Source organism: Serinus canaria, chromosome 1A (assembly GCF_022539315.1).
Source record: "Serinus canaria isolate serCan28SL12 chromosome 1A, serCan2020, whole genome shotgun sequence".
Taxonomy (NCBI): Eukaryota; Metazoa; Chordata; class Aves; order Passeriformes; family Fringillidae; genus Serinus; species Serinus canaria.
The window spans coordinates 11,624,564-11,645,827 of record NC_066314.1 but is presented as its reverse complement, the minus strand read 5'-3'; the positions used below and the strand labels follow the sequence as shown (position 1 = coordinate 11,645,827).

The 21,264-nt window shown below is 39.1% G+C and overlaps 1 protein-coding gene across 2 annotated transcripts in view; it reads right to left on the bottom strand.

The window, feature by feature from the left end:
• The window catches only part of MAGI2 (membrane associated guanylate kinase, WW and PDZ domain containing 2), a 699,256-nt gene that overhangs the window by 18,278 nt on the left and 659,714 nt on the right, over positions 1 to 21,264 (bottom strand). For both annotated transcript variants that reach the window (XM_030238194.2, XM_030238195.2), the window contains 2 exons: positions 19,577 to 19,720; positions 4,279 to 4,417 (listed from right to left, as the gene is read on the bottom strand). In XM_030238194.2, coding sequence (XP_030094054.1) covers positions 4,279 to 4,417; positions 19,577 to 19,720 — 283 coding nt within the window. The remainder of the gene's footprint in view (positions 1 to 4,278; positions 4,418 to 19,576; positions 19,721 to 21,264) is intronic.

Below are 21,264 nucleotides of genomic sequence, written 5' to 3'. Positions count from 1 at the left end.
TTTACTTCCTCTTGCATGTTACCATTTTGGGATTTTGTGAACAGTTTCCCTGAATTTTGCCTTGGAGGATGACACTTTGTCCCAGTGTTTGGCTATACAAAATACAAGTCCTTCTCAGGGGGTTTCTACAGCTGTGGCTAAGGCCTGAAATACATAAGCATCTGTAATGAGGCTCTCACAGTGTGACCAGGCAGATTTTGAGAGCTGCTGCACACCCCGCAGCTCCTGCTGAAGTTAGTGACCCCTTAGGTAGGTGCACACATGGGAAATTAGGCAGCCACTCCAAGAGATCTCTTGATCCATCACTTCATTCAGATTGTTTTTAATGCTGGTGGGAGAAGTGCTCAGCTCTGCAGGGATGACTCTGGGTTTCGTGTCCTGTGATGTGAATGAAACCTCACACTCTCTGCAGCCAGACTTCCCAGGCATTAAGTGCTTTTTGGGATCAGGATTCCCAGCTGTACTTCTAGTCTTTCTTGCACATTAATATGATTTCTTGCTATGATTTAGTTCTCTGGAGCACTCAGCTGGCAGACTGATTCCTATGAAACACGATGCTGATGCTCTTCGGGTTTGGATGAGCTGTGATAATTCACCTCCCATGGAAGCAGGTTCCTCTGGCTATCCTTTCCCTCAGCAAACATGTTCTGAGATGCTGGGTGACAAAACACCTGTTTTCAACACTTCATTTGTTGCACCCTGCTGTGAAATCAGCTGTAGTTTTGGAGCATTAATCATATCTGAGCTCCCTCACATTCTGTGCCTGCTACAAGGGGATTTCTGCCTCTGAAATGGGCTGGGATCTCTGGCATTTGTTTTCAAGCAAAATCAGCAGCTGGAATGGAGGTAAATGATGCATTCACAGCACATTTTATTTCTTACCCTAGGTTTGAAGAGTGCTTCAGCTCAGCCAGAATTTTCCAAGACTGGAAATGGACAGATTTCCAGGCAGTATAAACTGACATAACTCATTCAGGAAATTTACACCCTCTCAGCAGCTCACTCTTTGTTCCTTCACTAAGTGCTTTCTTCTTTTCAGTACACATTCTTTTCTTTCACAAATCACTTTCTTATTATTGATGAATTTTTCTTAACACTGCTTTTACAGATGTCAATCACATAATCCTTCAAACACTGACATTTCTTGCACTTAAGTACATACCACCATATTTTGTACTAACAGAAACATTGCCCTGGAGTTTCAAACACAAGGAAAATCAAGAAATTGAAGGCAATAATGTGACAGTCTTGGCTGGCTGGTTCAGGTAGCTCTAGATAAGTTTTCTCCTTTTTGGTGCTGTGAATCAGAGTGCTGCTGCTGTTGGAAAGGTCTTTAGTACAGCATTACTAAACCTGGCTTAGGAAGTCCCTGACCATTTTGCCTGTCAGGGACTGAGAGAGAATACCCAGGAGAGGACCCTGGTACACTTGTGCTATTGTTATATTTATATTTTTGCAGCAGGCTTCTGCTGCACACAACCATTGCAGTCCCAATACCAGCTCTGTCCTCCAGCCTTGTGTTTTTATACTCATCTAAGTCTGATTTCCCACTGATGCTCTCCACAGCTGGACCCTGATGAGTATAAGAAATATTTCTGACATGTAATTGCTTAAAAAACCCCTGATTATTTCAGTAAAAAGAGCTCCAATTAGTCTTGTTACATCTCAGCTGTGAAATTCTGGTTGAAGGAAGACGGAGTTACTAAATATTGACTGTCTGCTGTCCTCAGGACCACTTTGTCCTCAAGGCTTCTGTCACAATCTTCTCTGCATTCAGTTTTACATTTGGAAAAGATGTTTCTGGGGGTTTCTGACAGATGTTCTTTGTATCATGATGACTTAATCTTGAGATCTGGCCTGCTTGAGATGTGGTCTCCCATTTTAATTGGTTCTGTTTGTCAATTATTGTTTTTAACTTCCTAGGCAGGTTGCTGTTGGAATTTAGGTTCACCTTCTGTTTGTTCTTAGACTACTTCTCACACCTTTGGGGAAAGACCTAGGGAGGACTTTATTTATCTCAGTTAATTTCAACAGGCATCTTCTTATTTTGCCTCCATTCCCCCCCCAGACTGGATACAGTTCCAACACTTCTCTGCCTGCAGAAACACAGATTAGGAGCTGCAGATGTGCAGATGTGCAGATGTTATCCTTTGCTGTGATGCTTTCTGCAGGCTGTTTGTACACTATGAAGTAACTCCTGAACACTTTTACTCCTTTTTCAGTGCAGTAGGAAAAAGGGCCTTTCAAGCTCAGCTACTTAGTTCTCCTCCTGTGTAAAGCTGGAGATAGAGTTTGGAAAATGGTCTGACTAAAAAGCATTTCTTTGATGAATTTTCTTTGTAGCAAGTTTTATTTCTCAGCAATCTTCATTTTTAAACAACTAATGCTAAGTATTCCAAATGCCTTCCCAAATGGCAAGTTTGGCTTTAAACAACACTCTGAACCTTGTTGCTTTCTCTTAGCACTAAAAGCTGTGTCTTAATTTCTAGTTGTTTACATGCATTTTCTACTCATTCTCTTCTATGGAAGACCTGTGCACATTTTAGAAGATTTGTTTTCCTAAATCAATGATACTTACAATGAAGTTTTTTTGTATTTGTGTGTTTGTTTTTTTTTTTTTTTTTTACTGGAATAATGTACGATTTTATAAGATTATATAAATAACAAAAATTTATTTTGGATTTAAGTGCCATTTGGAACTGGGACCTTAAGAAATTCAGATTTGGAATGGGTCTGAACTGAACTGATTCTTTGCTCATTGTAGCCTCCTGGGCCCACCTTAGATGGAATTGTTTTCTGAGGAAGCAGAGGAGTGCTGAGATATGGTTCTGCAGAGAAGGATTACTGCCACTGCATCAGTCCTGGCCATTTGTTTGTTCTTTCATTAAAAATGATGCACCTCTCCCATAAACAGGTTTTGGAGGTGACCTGAATTTCTGTTAGAGGTCTCTCTGAAAGGATTGCACACTAGTTAAAATTGATATTAAATGTCTTAGTGTGATTTTATCAGAGACCGTGAAAGCCATTTTGGCTTTTTCTACTCACCAAAAGTATAAATCACTAACTTTATTACCAGATAGGTGGGCTGTGGCCCATCTTTTCTGCCTTTCTTCAGAAGCTCTTGAAAGTTGTAAAAAATGCAGCATACACTGTCCTGAGTATTGGTTTAGCCACAGAATTAGCTCTTGTTTAGAGAAGAAAATAGTGCAATTACCAGATGTATTGACAGCTGGGAAAGAATTGACTTTCAGTGCAGCTGACTTTAACAGAGGTATTGAATTTATGTTGGCAACAAAGGCTCACCTGAACCTATAGTTAAGCCAAAGTATTTGAATTTTTATGTGACTGTAATTTCTGATTCTAATGGGAAAGCATTCTGGAACTTCAAAAGTAAAAATTAAAAAGTTTAATAGAGTTCTGGACCTCATAGCATAAAGAAGTTAAGGACTTTTCATTAAAAAGTAGCCCTTTTCCTAAGAGATTTAAGGCCCAGGGGTGCACATCATAGAACTTGTGTAAATATATGAAATTGTTACATCATACTATACAGTAAGCCCTGAATTCAGTTTTTTTAAAAAAACCTCTTTATACCTGAAATTACCTTTGGATAAATTCTTTTTAATTTTTGTCATTTCAGTTATGAAATAAGGTTTCTATATTGTCTAAATGACTCATACTTTTTGAAATATTTAAAAAGTACGAGGAACCCCTCTGAAACAAAATATAAGAAGAATGGATCCTGTTTTCTCACCACAATGAGAAAAATCTCATGTTTTAAATTCATAACTGATTTCTAATTGATCATCCGTGCATTTTGGCAGAGAGAATACAATGGGTGAAAGAAAGGAGTACATTCTTGACAATGCTTAGAGTTCCAACCTGAGCCACTCAATTGCATGGCAACAAGATCATCTGCTGGGACTCAAAATGTGCAGAGAAGTACCAATAAGGAAGAAATTCCAATAAAGGAAGAAAAGGAGAGTTTATGGGCAAATCAGCAACTCCCAGCACGCTCAGAGATGTCCCCTAGGAGGTTTGTAGTGCTGCCCCCAATGCACACCTTAGGAGCCACTGCCTGAGTTGGGAGGGCAGCAGATGACAGAGACGTACACACGTGTGAGTAAGTCCAATCCTACACAGGTAAGCACTTAAGGCAATACTTAATGTGCTCCAGGAAATTACAATATAAAATATCTGCAACTGCTACTTAATTCAAAAGCATTATAGTTAATTTATATAGAGTCATGCACATATAAAAATGTAAAGATGAAAACCCACCATATTCTGGGACCTGGCCTGTTCCACGTTTCAACAACAGTCGCACTCTCCTGCCACCAGACTTGATTAGCTCTATTGCTCTGGCATGTGTCATGTCCCTTGTGCTTTCTCCATTGATTTCAATTATTTGATCTCCTACCTGTCAGGTAAGAAGAACATTGAGTCAGACAGAATTGCAGTAAAATGAGTGTTTCAGGAAGAGACATATTCAATGGATCACAGGTTACTTGAATGACAGACAGACACATCAAGGTAAATTTGTTCCTGTCTATCTGAGGAATATTACTGGCAGATCAAATAACCTCCAAAGTGGATTCTGAATGTGGTATATCAAATGCTGCTTGTCTTCTGCTGGAATCAGTGTAATGCCTTTGTAACTTGCTCACATCTTCTGCACTTAAGAGGCTCTGTTGAATTGCTTGACGTGGTGGAATCACTGGAACATTATCCCTGCTACTCTGTAACACGCAGTGTTGGGAGAGCCTGAGAGGAACTTTGCTGCACTCGCTGTTTTCACAGGGAAAAGAGAGTTTCAAAGCACAAATAGAAACTTCCACCATTTGAATTTCCAAACCTCGGTAGTAAAGTTTCACACCAAATTAAGAGTGGCTATGCAGCACGCTATTAAACAAAGAAAGGTTAGTGCTATGGCACAGGACAAGCAGGTTTGCTGGAGTTCAAAGAGCATGCTTTGAACTGTTTACCACAGAGCTTAGTGCTGGGAGTAAGCACAGCCTGTGGCTGAACTGCCTAGTTAGAGCAGCTGACTCCAGGGTTCCGATCATGGATTTCTGCCACTCATCTCCTGGCCAGATTTCCACTTAGAGCTGGCTTCATTATTTTTCTGCTCTATTTCTACAGCAGTTAAATGTGGCATTGATGTCTGCACATCCCATCTACCCCAACTTGCTTGGCTTTGCCTCCAGCCTGCCTGTTTTGGTTTTGGCTGGCTTCCCATGCTGGAAGCCTTCTCCTTCAGGAGAGGAGCAGTTGCTTTCTGCTGTGCCTGGTCAGCACAGCTGAGAGCAGTGTGGGGAGCAGCACTGCCCAGCCTGCTGTGCTGGGATACCCCTTGGTGAGAGCCTGGAAGCAGCAACACACAGAGGTGACACGTCAGCCTCCTGTTAGCAGCACCACACCTTTGGAATCTGTGTCTTGCAGAAGCCTCCCAGCCCCCTTGGAAGGGCAGCCTTAGTGATACCCAGGAAGAGGGATGGTCTCCTGGGGCTGGTAGAGATGCAGGTCCAGGTGATGGCAGCCAAGGGTTCCAGGTGAGTGGTGAGTGGTGAGTGGGTCAGCACACTCATTTGTCAGTGCCAGAGGAACACATTTGCTCAGCAGGATCTTACCTGCCTCACTGTGCACCTCCAGCTTCCTCACAGTGTTTACACCACACTAAAACAACAATGCCTACACATCCTAGGCAAGAGGTGATACAGACTTCAAGGTGACAAGAAGTCACCCTCTTACAAGACTGTCTTAGCAAAACCAGCTCTTAGCTGGCCTTGGACATTGAAATATCTTCTATTTTGTATGTTTTTCTTTCCTGCAATTGTACTTCTGTCAGCTCAAAGTGTAATCCTTCAGAGGTTCTCCTTTCCTGAGTTTGAAATATAATATTTACTAAATAAATGTGCCCAATATGAAATGTCAATGCAACTCCTAGCATCGAAGAAAACTGGAAAGGATGTCAAGAAGTTACCTAGTCCTTACTTTTGCTCAGAGACAGAAAGAATGCTAATAGAAGTACTATGACAGTGTTTCTCAATAGGAATTCATAGAATTAATACTTTGTCAATAGGAGCTGCATCATCCCAGGATCCTGTATGCAATCTATGCTGATGCTTTGTGTAACTGAAAAGCCATTGATCCAAATAAAACCTTTGAGCTTTGCTATTACACTTTGTAAATGCTGCAGTATTAACAGTGGGGGGGGGAAAATCAGAATTATTTTGTGCAGGATTATTTTTTCAGTGCAAATTTCTTCCTCAGCTGATTTTCTCTCTAAAAAAAAATAAAAATCATTTGATTGTACCATGCAGTGCAAAATTTAAAATATTTCTGGCAGCCTTCAGGCCACACTGACACACAACACAGGAGCTCTCTGGATCATTCATGGTGAGATCTCCCCCAGTCTGGCCATACAGGGCTCTCTGCATCCCCCAGACTTTTGGAGAATGCTGTTGGTTCCCACACTTGGAGCAAAAAGAGAAAACCTGTGTTACCACTCCTGTAACACAGACAGAAGATGGATTTGTAGAATCCCCACAAGGATATGAGTCAGGCCAAATATAGACAAAATTCAAGGATTTTGGGAAAACCTGTTTCTAAATCTCATGAAACAATTAAACCCCATAGAAATCCTGTAAAAGTAAAGTCAGATTTTCAGAATGCTTGAGGACAGTTCCTTTTTTTTTTTTTTTTTTTTTGTGGAACATTGCCTGGGTAGACCATATTTTGCAGAAGGTATTTAAAATGTTCTTGTTAGCATGTCTTGAGAGAAGTGCCAGATTAGATCAAATGAAAGAGGTGTTTTTAACACTCCTTGATGAATAGCTTTTAAAATTAGTACTGAAAGCTGCTTGAGAATGTACAGTCCTTCAAATAAAATCCTCTGCACTCCAGAGCAGACAGACAGAAAGACTTTAATACAGTTTAATATGTAAAAAGGTTAAGTTAATGTCACATTTTTCCCTTGCTGTTTGCCTTCCTTCTGTTTTCACTGGACACTATGCAGGAACTATCTTGCATTAATGTAACCTTTTCTGTATTTCTGTGAATTCACAATTTTTCTCTCTGTAGGCAGCACGTGGCTCATTTGGTATTTTCTTTCATTATAAAATATTGCAGTTGATTTGATATTTCCTTTTCTTCTAAAATATTATGTGCAAATAACTTGAGAAAGCTTAAAAAAAAAAAAGGCTAGCACCTTGGTTATGTGACTGAAGGAGGGGAGAGAAACAAGATGGCAAAAATTAGGTGCTCTAAAATGTACATCAGAAAGGGTGAGACCAGAGCTATAATGGATAGTTGCAGGAGCAGTGGGTTAATTGTGTTCCTTGCTTTTGTGTCTTGTGGCTGACTGATGTACAGCTGAATTATACTGCCTTTGCAGCACAAGCCCAGCTCTGATTAGATGAGAAAACAACAAGGGAGAGAAAAGTTGTCAACACTCTTACCTCGAGAAAAGCTTCAATTAGACTTTGCACTCATAGCTGGAAATTCATACAAAAGAGAAAACCTGGGCTGAAGAGTGGTTCCCCCTGTGTCAGTAAGGAACAATTCTTGGTTTTTTCCTGCAGTTAAACCTTGGTAACCTTCCCTTCCTTTCCCTCCATGATGCAGATTTTCTTATGGCTGATATGGGACAAAAACCCTGCTGTATGGACTCTCTTTGTCAAGGCATTCAAATATGCTTTCTCCCTCAACTTTCTATTCTGGAAGAAATTCTTAGATTTGTGGGAGCTATTTCTGGCTTTTCTAAACCCAGTGATTTTTAAAGAGGATCTTAGATACAACCACGTATTGAAGATACACCAAGGTGAGGCCAGAGGTAATTGGAAACATAAAATCAGTGTCTGTTACACAGGATCCTCAATTCTCTCTTTAGGATCAAAAGATGATTCCTGCAGTTTAAAGCACACAGCATTTCTCTACACTTCTCTTCTGGATCCTTCCATGTCTGTTCACAGTGCCCAAACTGCAGATATTATGAACGTGGGAGGGTAAGTAGAACAGATCAAAATGAAAACACTCTTTCCACATTTACTAATAATCTCCACAGAACAAATTCTTTGCCTTTTTGTAACACATCAGATTTGCAACCCATGGTCACTTTGGATTCTGAGCAGTTATCTCACATTTATCATTGTGCATCTGATTTCTCTGTCCTAAACTGAGCACTGTGCACCTCTGTGACTTTTATCAGATTGACTACTTTAGTACAAAATTTTTATTTTCAAACAGTCTGTTTCTCAAAGTCTTTTTAAACTCCCTATGAATAGTGACATACTGGCATCAGCAAATTTTATTTTATTATTTATCATTAGGTCTCCAATTATTAATGGAATATTGAACTGAGTTGGTTTCATCCCAGACACCTCAGAACTACATTTGTAATTACTATTAAGGAGGAAATCATTCAGAGCAACCTTTGAGAGGAATTACTGTCAGTAACCACGTTAAAAGAGATTCCACCTAGGGCCTCAACCTTTTTATGTGAATTTCATAGAAGGTGGTGTTGAAAGGTGAAAGGAAGATTGTACATTCTCCTCCCCTTTTTTCCACATAGGAATAAGAATGAAAATCAGACATAAGAAAGGAAAATTAGACTGGTATGACAAGAATTTCTTTCCACAATTCACATATGAGTGAACTTTCTCAACTTTTTGGTAACTTGTCACAGATTATTTCTGAGCACAGAAATTAAAGGATTTTTTTTTTTATTAGGCTTTAACAATAGGGTATATGTTTTGCTTTCTCTAGTCTAACTTTTTGTCCTCCATGAATTCTTAGACATAATTACTAACAGTCTATAAATTTACTTACCTTAGCAATTGAGTATACCTGAACATCAGCAAGTTCTGCAAACTTGGATCTAAGTATGCTTTAAGCAGTTTTCTCCTTATTCTGATTTATACTAATTTATTGACGTTTTTGTGAACATCTCAGTGGAGACTGATACAAAGAAAACACTGAATATTTCAGCCATCTCCACATTCTCATGAGGCAGTAGACCTCTTTTTTCCAGTTCCTGATGTTTCTTTAAACATGTGAAACAGGCACACGTACCCTTTCCCAGTCCCAACAGGCAAGCCCTGCATGTGGGACACTCCCCAGGGTGGCATCAACTCTGCTTTTTAACCTTCCTGGTGGTCTTCAGCAAAGACTACAAAGCAGGAGTGATCTACCTCTGTGTCCTCCAGATGTTCTCAGCAGCTGAAGGGTGACGTGTGCTGGCAAGACAGCCTGGGAATCTTGCCTGGCTGCTCCCCAAGCTGTATTTATTCTGGAGAAACATGTTCTTTGCAGCAATGAATCTGGAAATTTTATTCACATTGCTTTTGTGTTGTGTTTCTTTCTTCCTGAAGAGTATGACCCTTGCTGAGTTTCCATGCTGTTTGGGATGAATACCTACCCAAACCCACTGGTTCTCCTCCTAACCCAATGCCACTTGGTAAGCAGAATGCTCCTCTATTATATTCCTACAATGTGCAAGCACAAAGTAAACACTGAATGCTTCACCCTCTAAATGCTTTGAAATTTGAATATTAATTATTTAAATGCAATTATGAAAGTAGTTTGTGTGCATGGAAAATGTTTCTTTACAAAATCTGTTTCAGTTCAAGTTAATTCAGATGCTCCATCCATGTGTAAGAACAACTGAACTATAAAATTGGGCAACATGTTTTCTGGCAATAATGAGAAGATAATATTCCTATGGAATGTTTAAGTAACATCACTATTGATAGGGTAATTAGAAAGAAAATTGTAAAGCTTCTCCAAATCATTAGAATAAAATGGCTTGAGTACATGTGGGTTTATCTGCAGAGCCTTTGTTTGGCTCTGTCCATATTTTAAAGCAATTATTACTGGTCTTGTTAAAAAAAGCCAACCACACACACAAACAGAGTTTCAGAAACAGGGTGAACCAGAAGGGAAACACATACAGCTTTAATGTAGCAAAGAGGTTTTTCCTTGCTTGAGTGTTCTTTCAAACTACAGATGAGAGCCTTGTGTACGCTTGCCTCCGTTGGTGCGTAAGGAACAGTCTCTAAGCAGGTGTATGGTTCCCAGCTGCATGAAATTAAATTAATTGTGTATGCACATTTTCAGTCCATGGTAAATCTAATGATAAAAGCAGCCTCAAATGATTTGTGTGGAGGGCATTGCTATCTGTGATTGTATTAATGCATTTCATAATTAAACCTCGGGAAAGAGACAAATCACGTTTAATTATTTTGATATGGGCATTCTATTTTTATAACTGAAACACTTTTACATGTTGTTTGTTGAGGTTGTTATTGTCAATTGGTCCAAAAGGCTGAAAAATTGTCGGTACTTGGAGATCAAAAGGCAATTCCAGAGTATCTATTTTGGGGAATTTCCAAGTACTGCCAAGCTCAGGTATCATTGCGTGGAGTTAGGCACAGGCTGGATATGTGCTGAGCAAATCTCAGAGCAGAGAAGGGAAACCCCAGGTGTAATACTCAGCCTGAGCAAAGCTGTGGGGTTTTGGTAACCTTGGACTCCCTCCAGTGCATTTTAGGTATGTGAGCTTGGATGTCTCAGCAGAAGACATGGTATTCTCTTTGGGGGAATTACAATGACATGTCCGATGCTACTTCTGAACCAACCATGTAAAAGTTTGGAGTGAAAAAGTCTTTTTTTTTCTGTGGCCAACCAGATATTTGAGCAGCTGGGGCTTAAACAAAGGGCCTGGCACCCTGGAAATGCTGGGCCCTTTGTTCCCACTGAGGGATGGTCTTGGCTCCTGCCCAAAAGAAGGGGGAAAGAGGGGCCATAGGACATGGTGCAGAACAAGAAAAGGCCTTCCCACCATTCCTCAGCAGCAGCTCTAGCTTTTTTCTTTTTACTTTTTCACCTTTTCCTGAGAGAGAGAAACAATAGTGCTATTTGGGAAAGAGAGCTTGGAAAGAGAACAATGTGCATGCCTGATTGTTTGCTAAGAGTGGGGAGTGCAAGAGGGAAAAATGGAGTTTTCAGTCATGAGGGGTGAAAAGACAGCAAAGAGGATTTCTGGTACTACAGTACACTTGATGCCTTTCACAACATTGCTGCAAAATAATCCATGTATATGTGAAATAAAGTTGTCAAAGATAGAAGGAAAATGCATTGCCCTACTGTATGTGATACTCTATTACTTTTTAAAAACAGAGGTATGATAACTCATTGTAGCATAATGTAATATTAATAAAATCTACTTCACCATTACAATCAGGGATGGGAAGCAATAGAGACTATGAAAAGGAAGAATAAAATTTTCTGGTATCTTCTTGATGGTCTCAGGCAGATCTTATCAGGCAAAAGCAAAGCAACTTCAAGGTCTGACAAGCTGATTTTATAGATCCTACAGAGAAACCTGAGAATGGAGATTCCTCATCCAAAGTTGCATCCACACAGCAAAGGCGAAAAGAACAGAAACTCCAACAAGATAAAGATGAAGCCACAAAAAGATTTTGAGGAGGCAAAATGCTGAAATGTAAGATCTAAGAAGATATTTTCAAGCATAACATAGGCATGGAGTCTGTCAGATCTCAAAAGATAGTTTGGGCACAAGGTAGAAAAGACTGCAGAAAACAGATTAATTCTTTTCATCAATTTTCACTGAAGAGGAGGGCAGCAAAACTCCTGCAGAGGGTCTGCTCACTGCAGGGTTGAGTGAGGAACTGGCTCCAACAGCAGGGTCCGTGGCAAGGATTTTATAACAGACTGATGAAACAGATAGTGAGACACCACCAGAAGCAGATGACTTTTATCCTCAGTTCTAAAGGAATTTGGATATGAAGCTGTTCTACTAGTAGCTATAGGATATAATCTACTGCCTAAATCAGTAAATTGCTGAATTTCAAAGGAATGGGAAGTGGCAGGTGTGACACCAGTCTTTAAGAACGATCTTGGAAAGTAACCAAGCGAGTCTCATGTTCAATTGAGCAGATGGAAGGAAGCAATAAGGATGGTGAGGCTTAGCTGGCACGTGGATAATGATGATATAGTGGGAAAGGGTCAGTGTGGCTATTGTAGGGGGAAGCCATTCCTCACAGATCTATTGCAGGTCACTGGAGCTCTCAATGACTATATAGATTAATGTGATCTGGTTAGTATACTGACATTTTCAGAAAGCTTTTAATAGTAAAGTCTTCAATAGAGGCTCTGCTGTGGGATGAAAAAGAATAGGTTCTTCTAAGCAGGAGATTAAATTCTAGGAAAAAAATGCTTTAAATAAGTGGTCAATTTTCACAATCAAAAGACTTTACCACAGTGATTATTCTGCTCAGCATACTTGCAAATGGTGAGGGGAAGAGGTGATAGGATTTGCAGACAGCACATTACCATGCAGTATTCTTACATCTAAACTTAAAACCTCTAAAAAAAGATGGCCCAATCCTGTGTGCTAAAGCAGCCCGTGAAATCCAGTGGTTCTGAGTGCTAAGCACCAAGTATAGTGCATGTGGAAAATGACATACTCCACCCTGTGAATCAGCCATCACCCCTGAAAACACAGATCCTGCTGTCCTTGTGCTTAGCTCACTAAGCTGAAAATGTCAGCACAGCCAAAAACCCAAACAGAATACCAGCTGTTAGAGGGAAAGTGGGGAATAAAGGAGAAGCCATCACTGAGCACCAATATCCTGAAAACTGCAAATTGTTCTGGTGCTTTCACCTCCAAATGAATGTGATACATTGAGAAATGGCTTGGAGGAGGCCAGTGGGGCTGGTCAGGGGTAAAGAACAGCTCCCTTTTGATGCCAGGTGAAATAGACTGGTCAGGTTCAGTACATGATATAGATCAACAGAATAAAGAATGATATGCAGAATGATGAAGTAAGGTTATTATATTGTAACTACAAACAAAAAAAATATTTTTTTTCCAAATTATGCAGGCACTTAAACTTGGAATCCATTGACACATTATGGCAGCATCATGTGGTGTGCTCATTTGTTTTCTAACACTTGATTCTTCATTTTTAAGTTAGGGTTAATTAATTTTTTTAGACCTGAAAACCTTCATAAATATTCCATAAACCCCAGATTTAAATAAGATGCCTGCCTGCCAACTAAGTATTTTAGTCTTAAAATTTAATACTTAACTATTTTTATCACGATTATTAACTTGTTTTTTTTTTTTCACAGCTGGCTTGAACGATTTTGCTGCTAGGCATAGAGTTAGAAGGATGTTTTGAATATGCCAAACTGGATACATTTTTGTAAGAAGGATTTTAATTAAGTGTGTGAGAGGAATAATTCTTATCCTTACCTTTCTGCAAACAAATTCTTAAAAACACACACAGATTTTTGGAGAAATGCTGAATAATAGTTCACCTACAGTTAATTCACTCTTGATTTATTAAACTTTTATACTGTCAAAATATATTCAGGATCCCCGAGGGCCTCAGTTTGCATTTCTTTGTTGTGCAGACAGTAGGATTTTGATCAGCTTTATGTCTGCATGTCAATATATTCTTCCTTGAGTTCTGCCAATTACCCTAACCCAGCACTGAGCTCCTCTTGCCACAGGCTGGCATCCAGCTCATGTGCTTGAGTATCCCAGCTGAATTCTCTGAGTTCAGATCAATCACACCATGTCTCTCCACAAGTGAGGTTGGACAGTGATGTATGTAGTAGGGAATTGGAGTGTGAGTTAGATTACCCCAAAGGGACATGCAGTTTGGTGGGAAAGCATAGCTAACATCTTCCTGTACTCTTCAGATGGATCACAAATCACAGGATGAATGGATGGGCCTAAGAATATCTTTGTCTTTTTGTTCCATTGAAATGACAGTGTTGACATTCACTGAATGCTTATTATGAAGGTAAGATTTATATTACTGCATAAAGTAAGCCAGGTGTGCTGCAGGTTTTAAGAGTAAGTGCTACTTATGTAGAAAAGATGGGCTGCTTAACTGGCATGGATCACTCTGTGGGCATTTGTCTTCCAGATGTGTGCACAAAACCTAAGTCAAGCTGCTGCTGGTGGAGCACTGTATTTTCCTGGGGTGTACTTCTGATATGTGGGATTATTCTAAATATTAGTATTATATATATGCCAAATTTTCAGTGGGGTTTCTGACAGCCTTCTCAAGCCCTCACTCATGTCAAGGGTTCAGCAGCTGAGTCCCTACTGTGCCAGCACACCATGTGGAGAAGACCTTTCAGGCTCCTAGGACCTAGCACTTCTCCTCCTGTCTTTGTGCTTGCTGTGATTAGAGTAAACTTGCAAAAAGGCTTCCCAGCAGCAATATCCACTTTCCTCCAATATTCTGAACATAAGACTTCACTGCTTTTTAGCACCTGGAGAACCTGAGGATCTTCATGAGTCACACAGCAGTATGTCAGTCTTGTTCTTTCTTTTCAATATAAAATAGGATTCCAAACTATGCTATAACAGAAATTAAAGATTAAATTGGTAAATCCTTCATTCATTTTTGGATGCTGGGATTATCTTGAACGTTTGTAAAAACTCATGACTGATCAAGCTATACCTTCGTTCTTCCTGTTTCCTTGCTGCAGCCTTCTTGACTGGATAAAGAAATGTCTGTATCTGTCACCCACTCTCTTTACTGTGTGACAACTGTTTCTCTCTAATGCTTTTTGCTGTAATCACTCTCAAGCTGAGCTGAGCTCCTTCTGGCTAACTGTACTTACTGATTGCAGCCTTAGTTGTTTTCCACTGCAGACTGTAGGAAATCATCCTTTAATGTGGGGCCAATCACTGATGGAGCATCCCAGATAGATGCTTTGCTCTCCATTAACAAGAAATCTCAGAGAGGCTCTACACAAGTGAGGAGTCAGTGCAGATTGTGGTGTCTGCATGGCAAAGTGATTTCAAGGATTTCCACTTAATGTAGAGTAAAAAATTGTTCATTCTTCCTTTTAAGCTTTGATTAGATTTGATTGTCACTGACAAAAAACAATCAGTCCTGTTGATGATCAGTGCCTTTCATATTTTCCTATTTTCCATATTCCTTTAGCAACAGGACTACAAACAGCTGAGATAACCCTGCAAAGACTTTGTTCTGGATGGACTGAAGAAATACAATATTAATGTATGGAGACCAGAATCACAAATGTTAGAAGGTTCCTGTGTATGAAACTACAGGGACTGCATGTGGTTTCTGGTACAAAATTTGGTTGTGCAGTAGGAATTTAACAAAATGGTATGGGGTAGTCCAGGCATTTCTGTAGGATTTTGTCATCTCTGAGATGCAAGACAACAGCAACTGAAAAATAATTTAAAAAAAGAATGAGAATATTTTGCACATGTTAATATGGACTTATAAAAAGTATCTATGGAAGTTATATTACATCCAAGCCTCAGAAAGGGAATGATTCCTTATTTTGTGGAAACACACGACTGATCTACTAAGAACCTAAAAATCAAGGGCTGCAAAAATGGGATACAGGGATTAAGTGGCTAGAAGAACACCAAGCTAAATGTGTGCAACTTCTAGAAATAAAGAAATGTGAAATGAAAAAAACATCATGATGAAACAGGAGAGAGACTTCTGATTTGCATGGTGTAAAAGACTTTCCAAGCACTGTAGGATCCTAATTAACTCATCTCTGACTATCTATTCACTGAACCCTGAACAATTTAAGTGATTTCAGGGTGCCCTGACTTGAGATGCTTGGAAATGTCATGTTGCAGGGAGACAGGTTTATGTTACCTTGTTAAACTCCACAGTTGCACAGCATTTAGAGAGCCCAGATGCCTACATACCACCTGCTCCTTTGAGAAGCCTGAAGAGTCTTAAAGGTAAGAAATTTGTTCTGTGAGACAAAGTTAGCTATAGCCAACTCTTATATGCCACCCTACTGCTCAGAAGCCAGGACTCCAGACTTTTCAAAGGGGACTTAGAGAGGGGACTTCTCTTATGGCTCAAGAGAGGGCTTTAATAGCAGGTTATGAGTTTGATAGGAGCTCTGTAACTCTTTTGTAAACAAAGAGGAAAATGTCAAAATACCAAATGCTCATGCATGGGTTTTGACAGCTGTTTTAAATTTAATATTTATGTCCTCCGTGATTTGAAACTTTAGTTCTGTTTCCTTCCAAATAAGAGACAGACTCCCTCTTTCTGCCTGTCTTTTTTGACCCCTGGCTCTTGGATACTCAACTCTCCCCTTCTGCTAGGAATAATTCTTGGGGTGGGTGGATGAAGGTTCAGAATAATCAAAATAAGGTTGGTGTGAACTTTATTATTATGGGAAATTATTAAATACACAAACTGTGCTGGTTTGCAGAATGCCATGAACCTGAGCTCAGCACAGATTAATTACTGGTGTGAGCATCACTGCAATGATCACTCAGCAAGCTGGAACAACCAAGCAAGGCCACACAGACTCTTATGCAAAACACAGAAGCTCATAATTGACACTATAGGAGCCTCCTGTCCATTTTGCTTGGGTTTATCTCCAGCTGTGTGCAACTGAAACAAAAAAAAAAAAAAAAAAAAAGGAATGCAAACCACAGAAATGCAACAAATGGGAAAAAAGACTGAAGAGTCAAAGCAGAACTGCAGACCCTGAAAGATACAGAATTCTGCTGTGCCTGGATTTCAGATGTCTGTCCTGCCAAAATATAAGAAAAATATGCAATAAAATGAGAAAAATAATGTAGCATAAGGAGATATGAGGAAGCTGGAGATAGGGCTAAATGGTGCATGAGGACTGAGAAAAATGAGTTGACAAGACAATGAAACTAGAGATGTCAGAGATGAGATATATGGCTTTTGTGGAAGATGTAAAAAAGGGATGTAGCTCACAAAGTGACAAAATGACACAGATGTACACTGTCTATAAAAAAGCACATTTCACCCTCATTCTTCAAGAATTTAATGTTATTCTGTATCTTTGCAGGTCTCAGCCACAGTCTCTTTGTTTGACACTGGTTTCAATAAACATGTTGGCTGCTGGAGATACCATTCAAGGCAATAAGAGATCTGTTGATCCTATCTCATGTCTAGCAAACACTACAACCATGCTTAACAATCCCCCTGAGAGCAGAAAGGAACTTATCCCTTCCTTCTAAGACAGGAAGGGATAGAGATCTGCAAGCAGAGCTCTGCCAATCATTGTCCTCAGCATGAGGCAAGAATAAAACATAACTTAGCATGAGCCTTATCTAAATAGACCTGTAAAATTGTTTCCAGAAGGGTCTGAGTCATCAAAGGCTGTGGAGACTGTGCTCCACATTGTCTGTGTTATGTCCCTTGTCTCTGGTGACAGATTCAACTCAATATGACTGTCACTGACAGAGTGGGTGCCGTGTTCTTATTTTTTTAAAAGCATAACCTGCACCTTTTGCTATCTGCTTCAATGTTTCTCTGTAAAGCTTTAGTTAAATTAAAGAAGGCTCTTTGAGGAGGAGGAAACAGCAAGCAAAACAATAATGGAGACAAGTAGCTTATCAGAATGACTCTTAGCTGGAAAGTGTTCTGGTAAGATCCTTCACAAAAGCATGGTTTGGTATCCTCAGTGCTGAAAGCCTAGGATCAGAGAATCATGTCTTTAAGAACAATGGTATCTAAAGCAAGAAGCACTGCCCTGATTTTTGCATGCTCTGCTGTGGAGATGCACCTGTCAAACAGAGAGATACAGAGATGCAACAACCAGCCAAGAAGTGTGAATGAACCTGCTTTGTTAACAGCTGATGTAAACCTAGGAATGGAGATGTGGGTACAGAACTCTGCTTCCTTTGCCCACCTTCCTATGTAACATATTTCTTTCAACATTTTTTTTTTTTGTTTGCTTCTATTTTTTCTATTTTTGTCTTGAAGCTGTTTCTTGAACTTCTCTGTCCATCAGTCACAGGTCACTGAATATAAGAATCTTTCACATTCCAAACCCATTTGTCAGGTTAAAATGTCTGTGAGGCAGCAGAATAAAAGAGAACACTCAGTGACAAGGATGCATGATAGAACTGGTTCCAAAGAATGATGCTTTTAAAAGGGAGAAAAACCCCTAATTACAGCTATCTGGTCAGAATAACACTTATTATGTTAGGCTATGTTGTGGCCATACAATGAAAAAATGGCCACTACAGTGAAAAAGTTTTAAACAAAGATGATTTAGAACCTATATTAGCAGTATTCATTAAAGCATATAGAACTTTTCCTAATGCACTTGAACAAAAACCAACCCATATTAATGTTAAATACTTTCTATATCTTGGCTATTCACAAAGTGAATAATCTAACTTCATTCCTTGGTACTAGTTTGTTTAAATCATGCACAGATTTTAATGCTCATTTTCTACCTAATACAGATTATTATTTGAAATGAATCTTCTTCAAAGGTGTTATTTTATTTTTTTCTTTATTCTTAACCATATGTTTCCAAACATGTGATTCCAGAGCTTATTAAAAGCACAGCTTTTTCTCTGTCTTTATTCACATTATAGCTACTAATGTACATCTTGCATATGGCTTCTCATTAAGAACAACAGACAAGGATAATACTAAAATAAAGAACACCAGAGAAGATATTCTAAAGTCAAAGTTCCAGCTGCAGCACAAAAAAAATGCAGTGGGAGTATATCCCAATTAGCAGTTGCCTGCCTGACTGCCCCACTGGCTTTCCTGACACAGGGGCTGCTTTTGCTGTGGCTGCCAGTGCCAGGGGCTTGCACTCCATGGTACAGCTGAGGAATAGCTGAGCTTTGCAATTCTACCAAGTCATTTGGAGCCCAGCAAAACTCCTGAGCTATACACAGAAAGACAGTGCTCTTTCAGTAAGACATCAAGTTTGATCAGATTGTTTAGACTGTGAAACAGAATAAGTGTAACAACCGTGACATTTGTAAAATCTGTTCTTACCACTGTACAGAACACTTTCATTTCCCGTCTTTGAAATTAAACATTGGTTGAACATGACTGCACTAATTAGATACATAAACAACTTTTTATGTTGACTCTTGGTAGTCTTGCCTATTTTATTTCCTTCTCCTTTTTAAAAGTATCAGCAGGCCTGGGTGAGTTTATACCTTGTCTTTATCACAACTGGACAAATTAAATGTCTCCATTTTTGATTAGGTTTTTTTTCCTATATAGACTGTGTGTTTGCTTTTCTTTAAGATCATGATCCCTACAAACAAGATTAAGATCAATAAACAAATTTAGCAAGCAACACAAGGGTGACTTGCTTAATTAGTAAAACAGCACAGATGAGGTCTTAGGTTTCATAGTTATCTAATACATATCATATAGTGGTCACTTTGCTTTTGTGATTAGACACCCAAATGTTAATTATGTTATCATTATCTAAGAAACACCAAACTTTGAGATTTTTAAGAGTGAAAATAATAATGACAAAAATTTATAACATGGTAAAAGGTATTATCAGTCAGAAGTAATAAATTTATTTGCAAAGAAATGACAGGGATTTACTATATGTATCAACTAATTTCTTGAAGCCCTACAGAATGAGCTTATTTTATAAGAGTATTTGGCTTTTTTTTTTAAAAGCTGATCAGAGGTGAAAAAAGTGCTTTCCCTTTGACCCCATCACCAAACATATCTATAAATGTCGAAAAAAAAATGTCACAATATATTTTACTCACCCTCATCCTTCCATTTCTTACTGCTGGTCCATCTTCTGCTAACCTCAATACATACAAATCCATTTTGTACTCCCTTCCTCCTCGAATACTAAACCCAAATCCTTTGGCTCCTTTTTCCAAATCAACGGTGAAATAATCAAAGTCCTGTATAGACAAACACAAAATGAAAGACAATTAACTATATGGGCATTGTGGTATGCATTCAAGGAAACTTTGAAATTGATCTCTTCAAGAATGTATTGATCCACTTGATATAAGCAAAGGTCCATAGAGAGGTCTGGGAGGGAAATTGTGATGTAGCTTCTGATGCATTGTCAGCCAAGAGTGCAAGATCCATGGGAGCAGAGAAAGCTTGGGTTGGGCAGTCTACTGATTAGAGAATTAAACTGGAGATGCTGGGAAAGAGCCAACCCAAGCATCTCTGTAGATGCTAAGAAGCACCTTATAAGGTATGCACATGAGGATAGAGATTTGCTATTTAGATACTGAACTGCACAATGTTTTCATAGGTATCTCTAGATACCATTCAGGAATTTCAGTATTTTTCTTGATATGGTTTACATGTCTGGTTTTAAAAATATGGACATACAAACCTATACATGGTTCCAGCATATAGTGTCCAGAAGTTTGCAGTCTCCTGCTTAATACTTTTTGACCTCTGTTTTTCCTGACTTTATGTAAGGAGAAAGGAAGGTCTTTTTCAAAGTCTGAACTTTCAGCTAAATCCTCAACCTTCAAAACTGTCAGTGAATATCTGTCATCAGAGGAGTCTTGTCCAAGGTACCATAACTCTTCATCTAACTTATCATCTCTTTGCATTTGTCAGATCATGCTTGATGTCAAAGAAACTACTTGCATGGGCTAGTTTCTATTTATCCAGACTATTACCAACAGAAATTTAATTTTATCAGTCAGGATTTCAATTCCTTTATTTATTTATGCCAATTAGATAAAATCTTAGTTTTCAGGAATGCTGTAGAAATGCAGTCTGACCTAAGAACACCCCCTGTTTGATGAATGAATACATGCCAAGAATGAAAAAATTCCTCTGCTGATGAAAAGGCTTTTTATGTTAGAATTTTTATTTCAACACTCTGGTACCTCAAAAATGGCATTTATTTAACATTGCAGTCACCCAATTATAAAGGTAATGTTAATTTAAAGATCACACACATTAATATATTAATATTAATGGTTTGGAAGTAATTTCCTTTACAGAGAAGTAGTAACTCAGAGTAAAACCCTTTCATGTGTCTTTTCCTTCCATAGTGGCATCTTCCTTACCAGCATCCATGACCTGCCCCTACAGACCCTGCTGCCTTCTGTGTGGGTGGGGGTGCTCTGGGCGTGTCTGCCTCTAAGAGCCTGAATAAGGGATCCAGGCAGCTCTTCACAATGCAGTTTCTTACATCCAAGATGTTACAGCAGTTGTGGGTGACAGAGCCTGTGCCTACAGTGTCAGCTCCAGCTGCAGGCAGGCCTGGAGACCCTTAGTTTGGGTTACAATGCATTATGTACTTTTCTTTGCTGAGCATCTTCATACAGTAGAACCAATCTTTCCCTTAACTATTATCCATAGCCAATCATAACTACTGTAATTACCATATTCATGTTACTATTCTCCAATCACTAAAAGTTAGTACATTACAGTTTAAGCTAAAGTTGTTTTTCAGTTTTCTTGCAGTGGA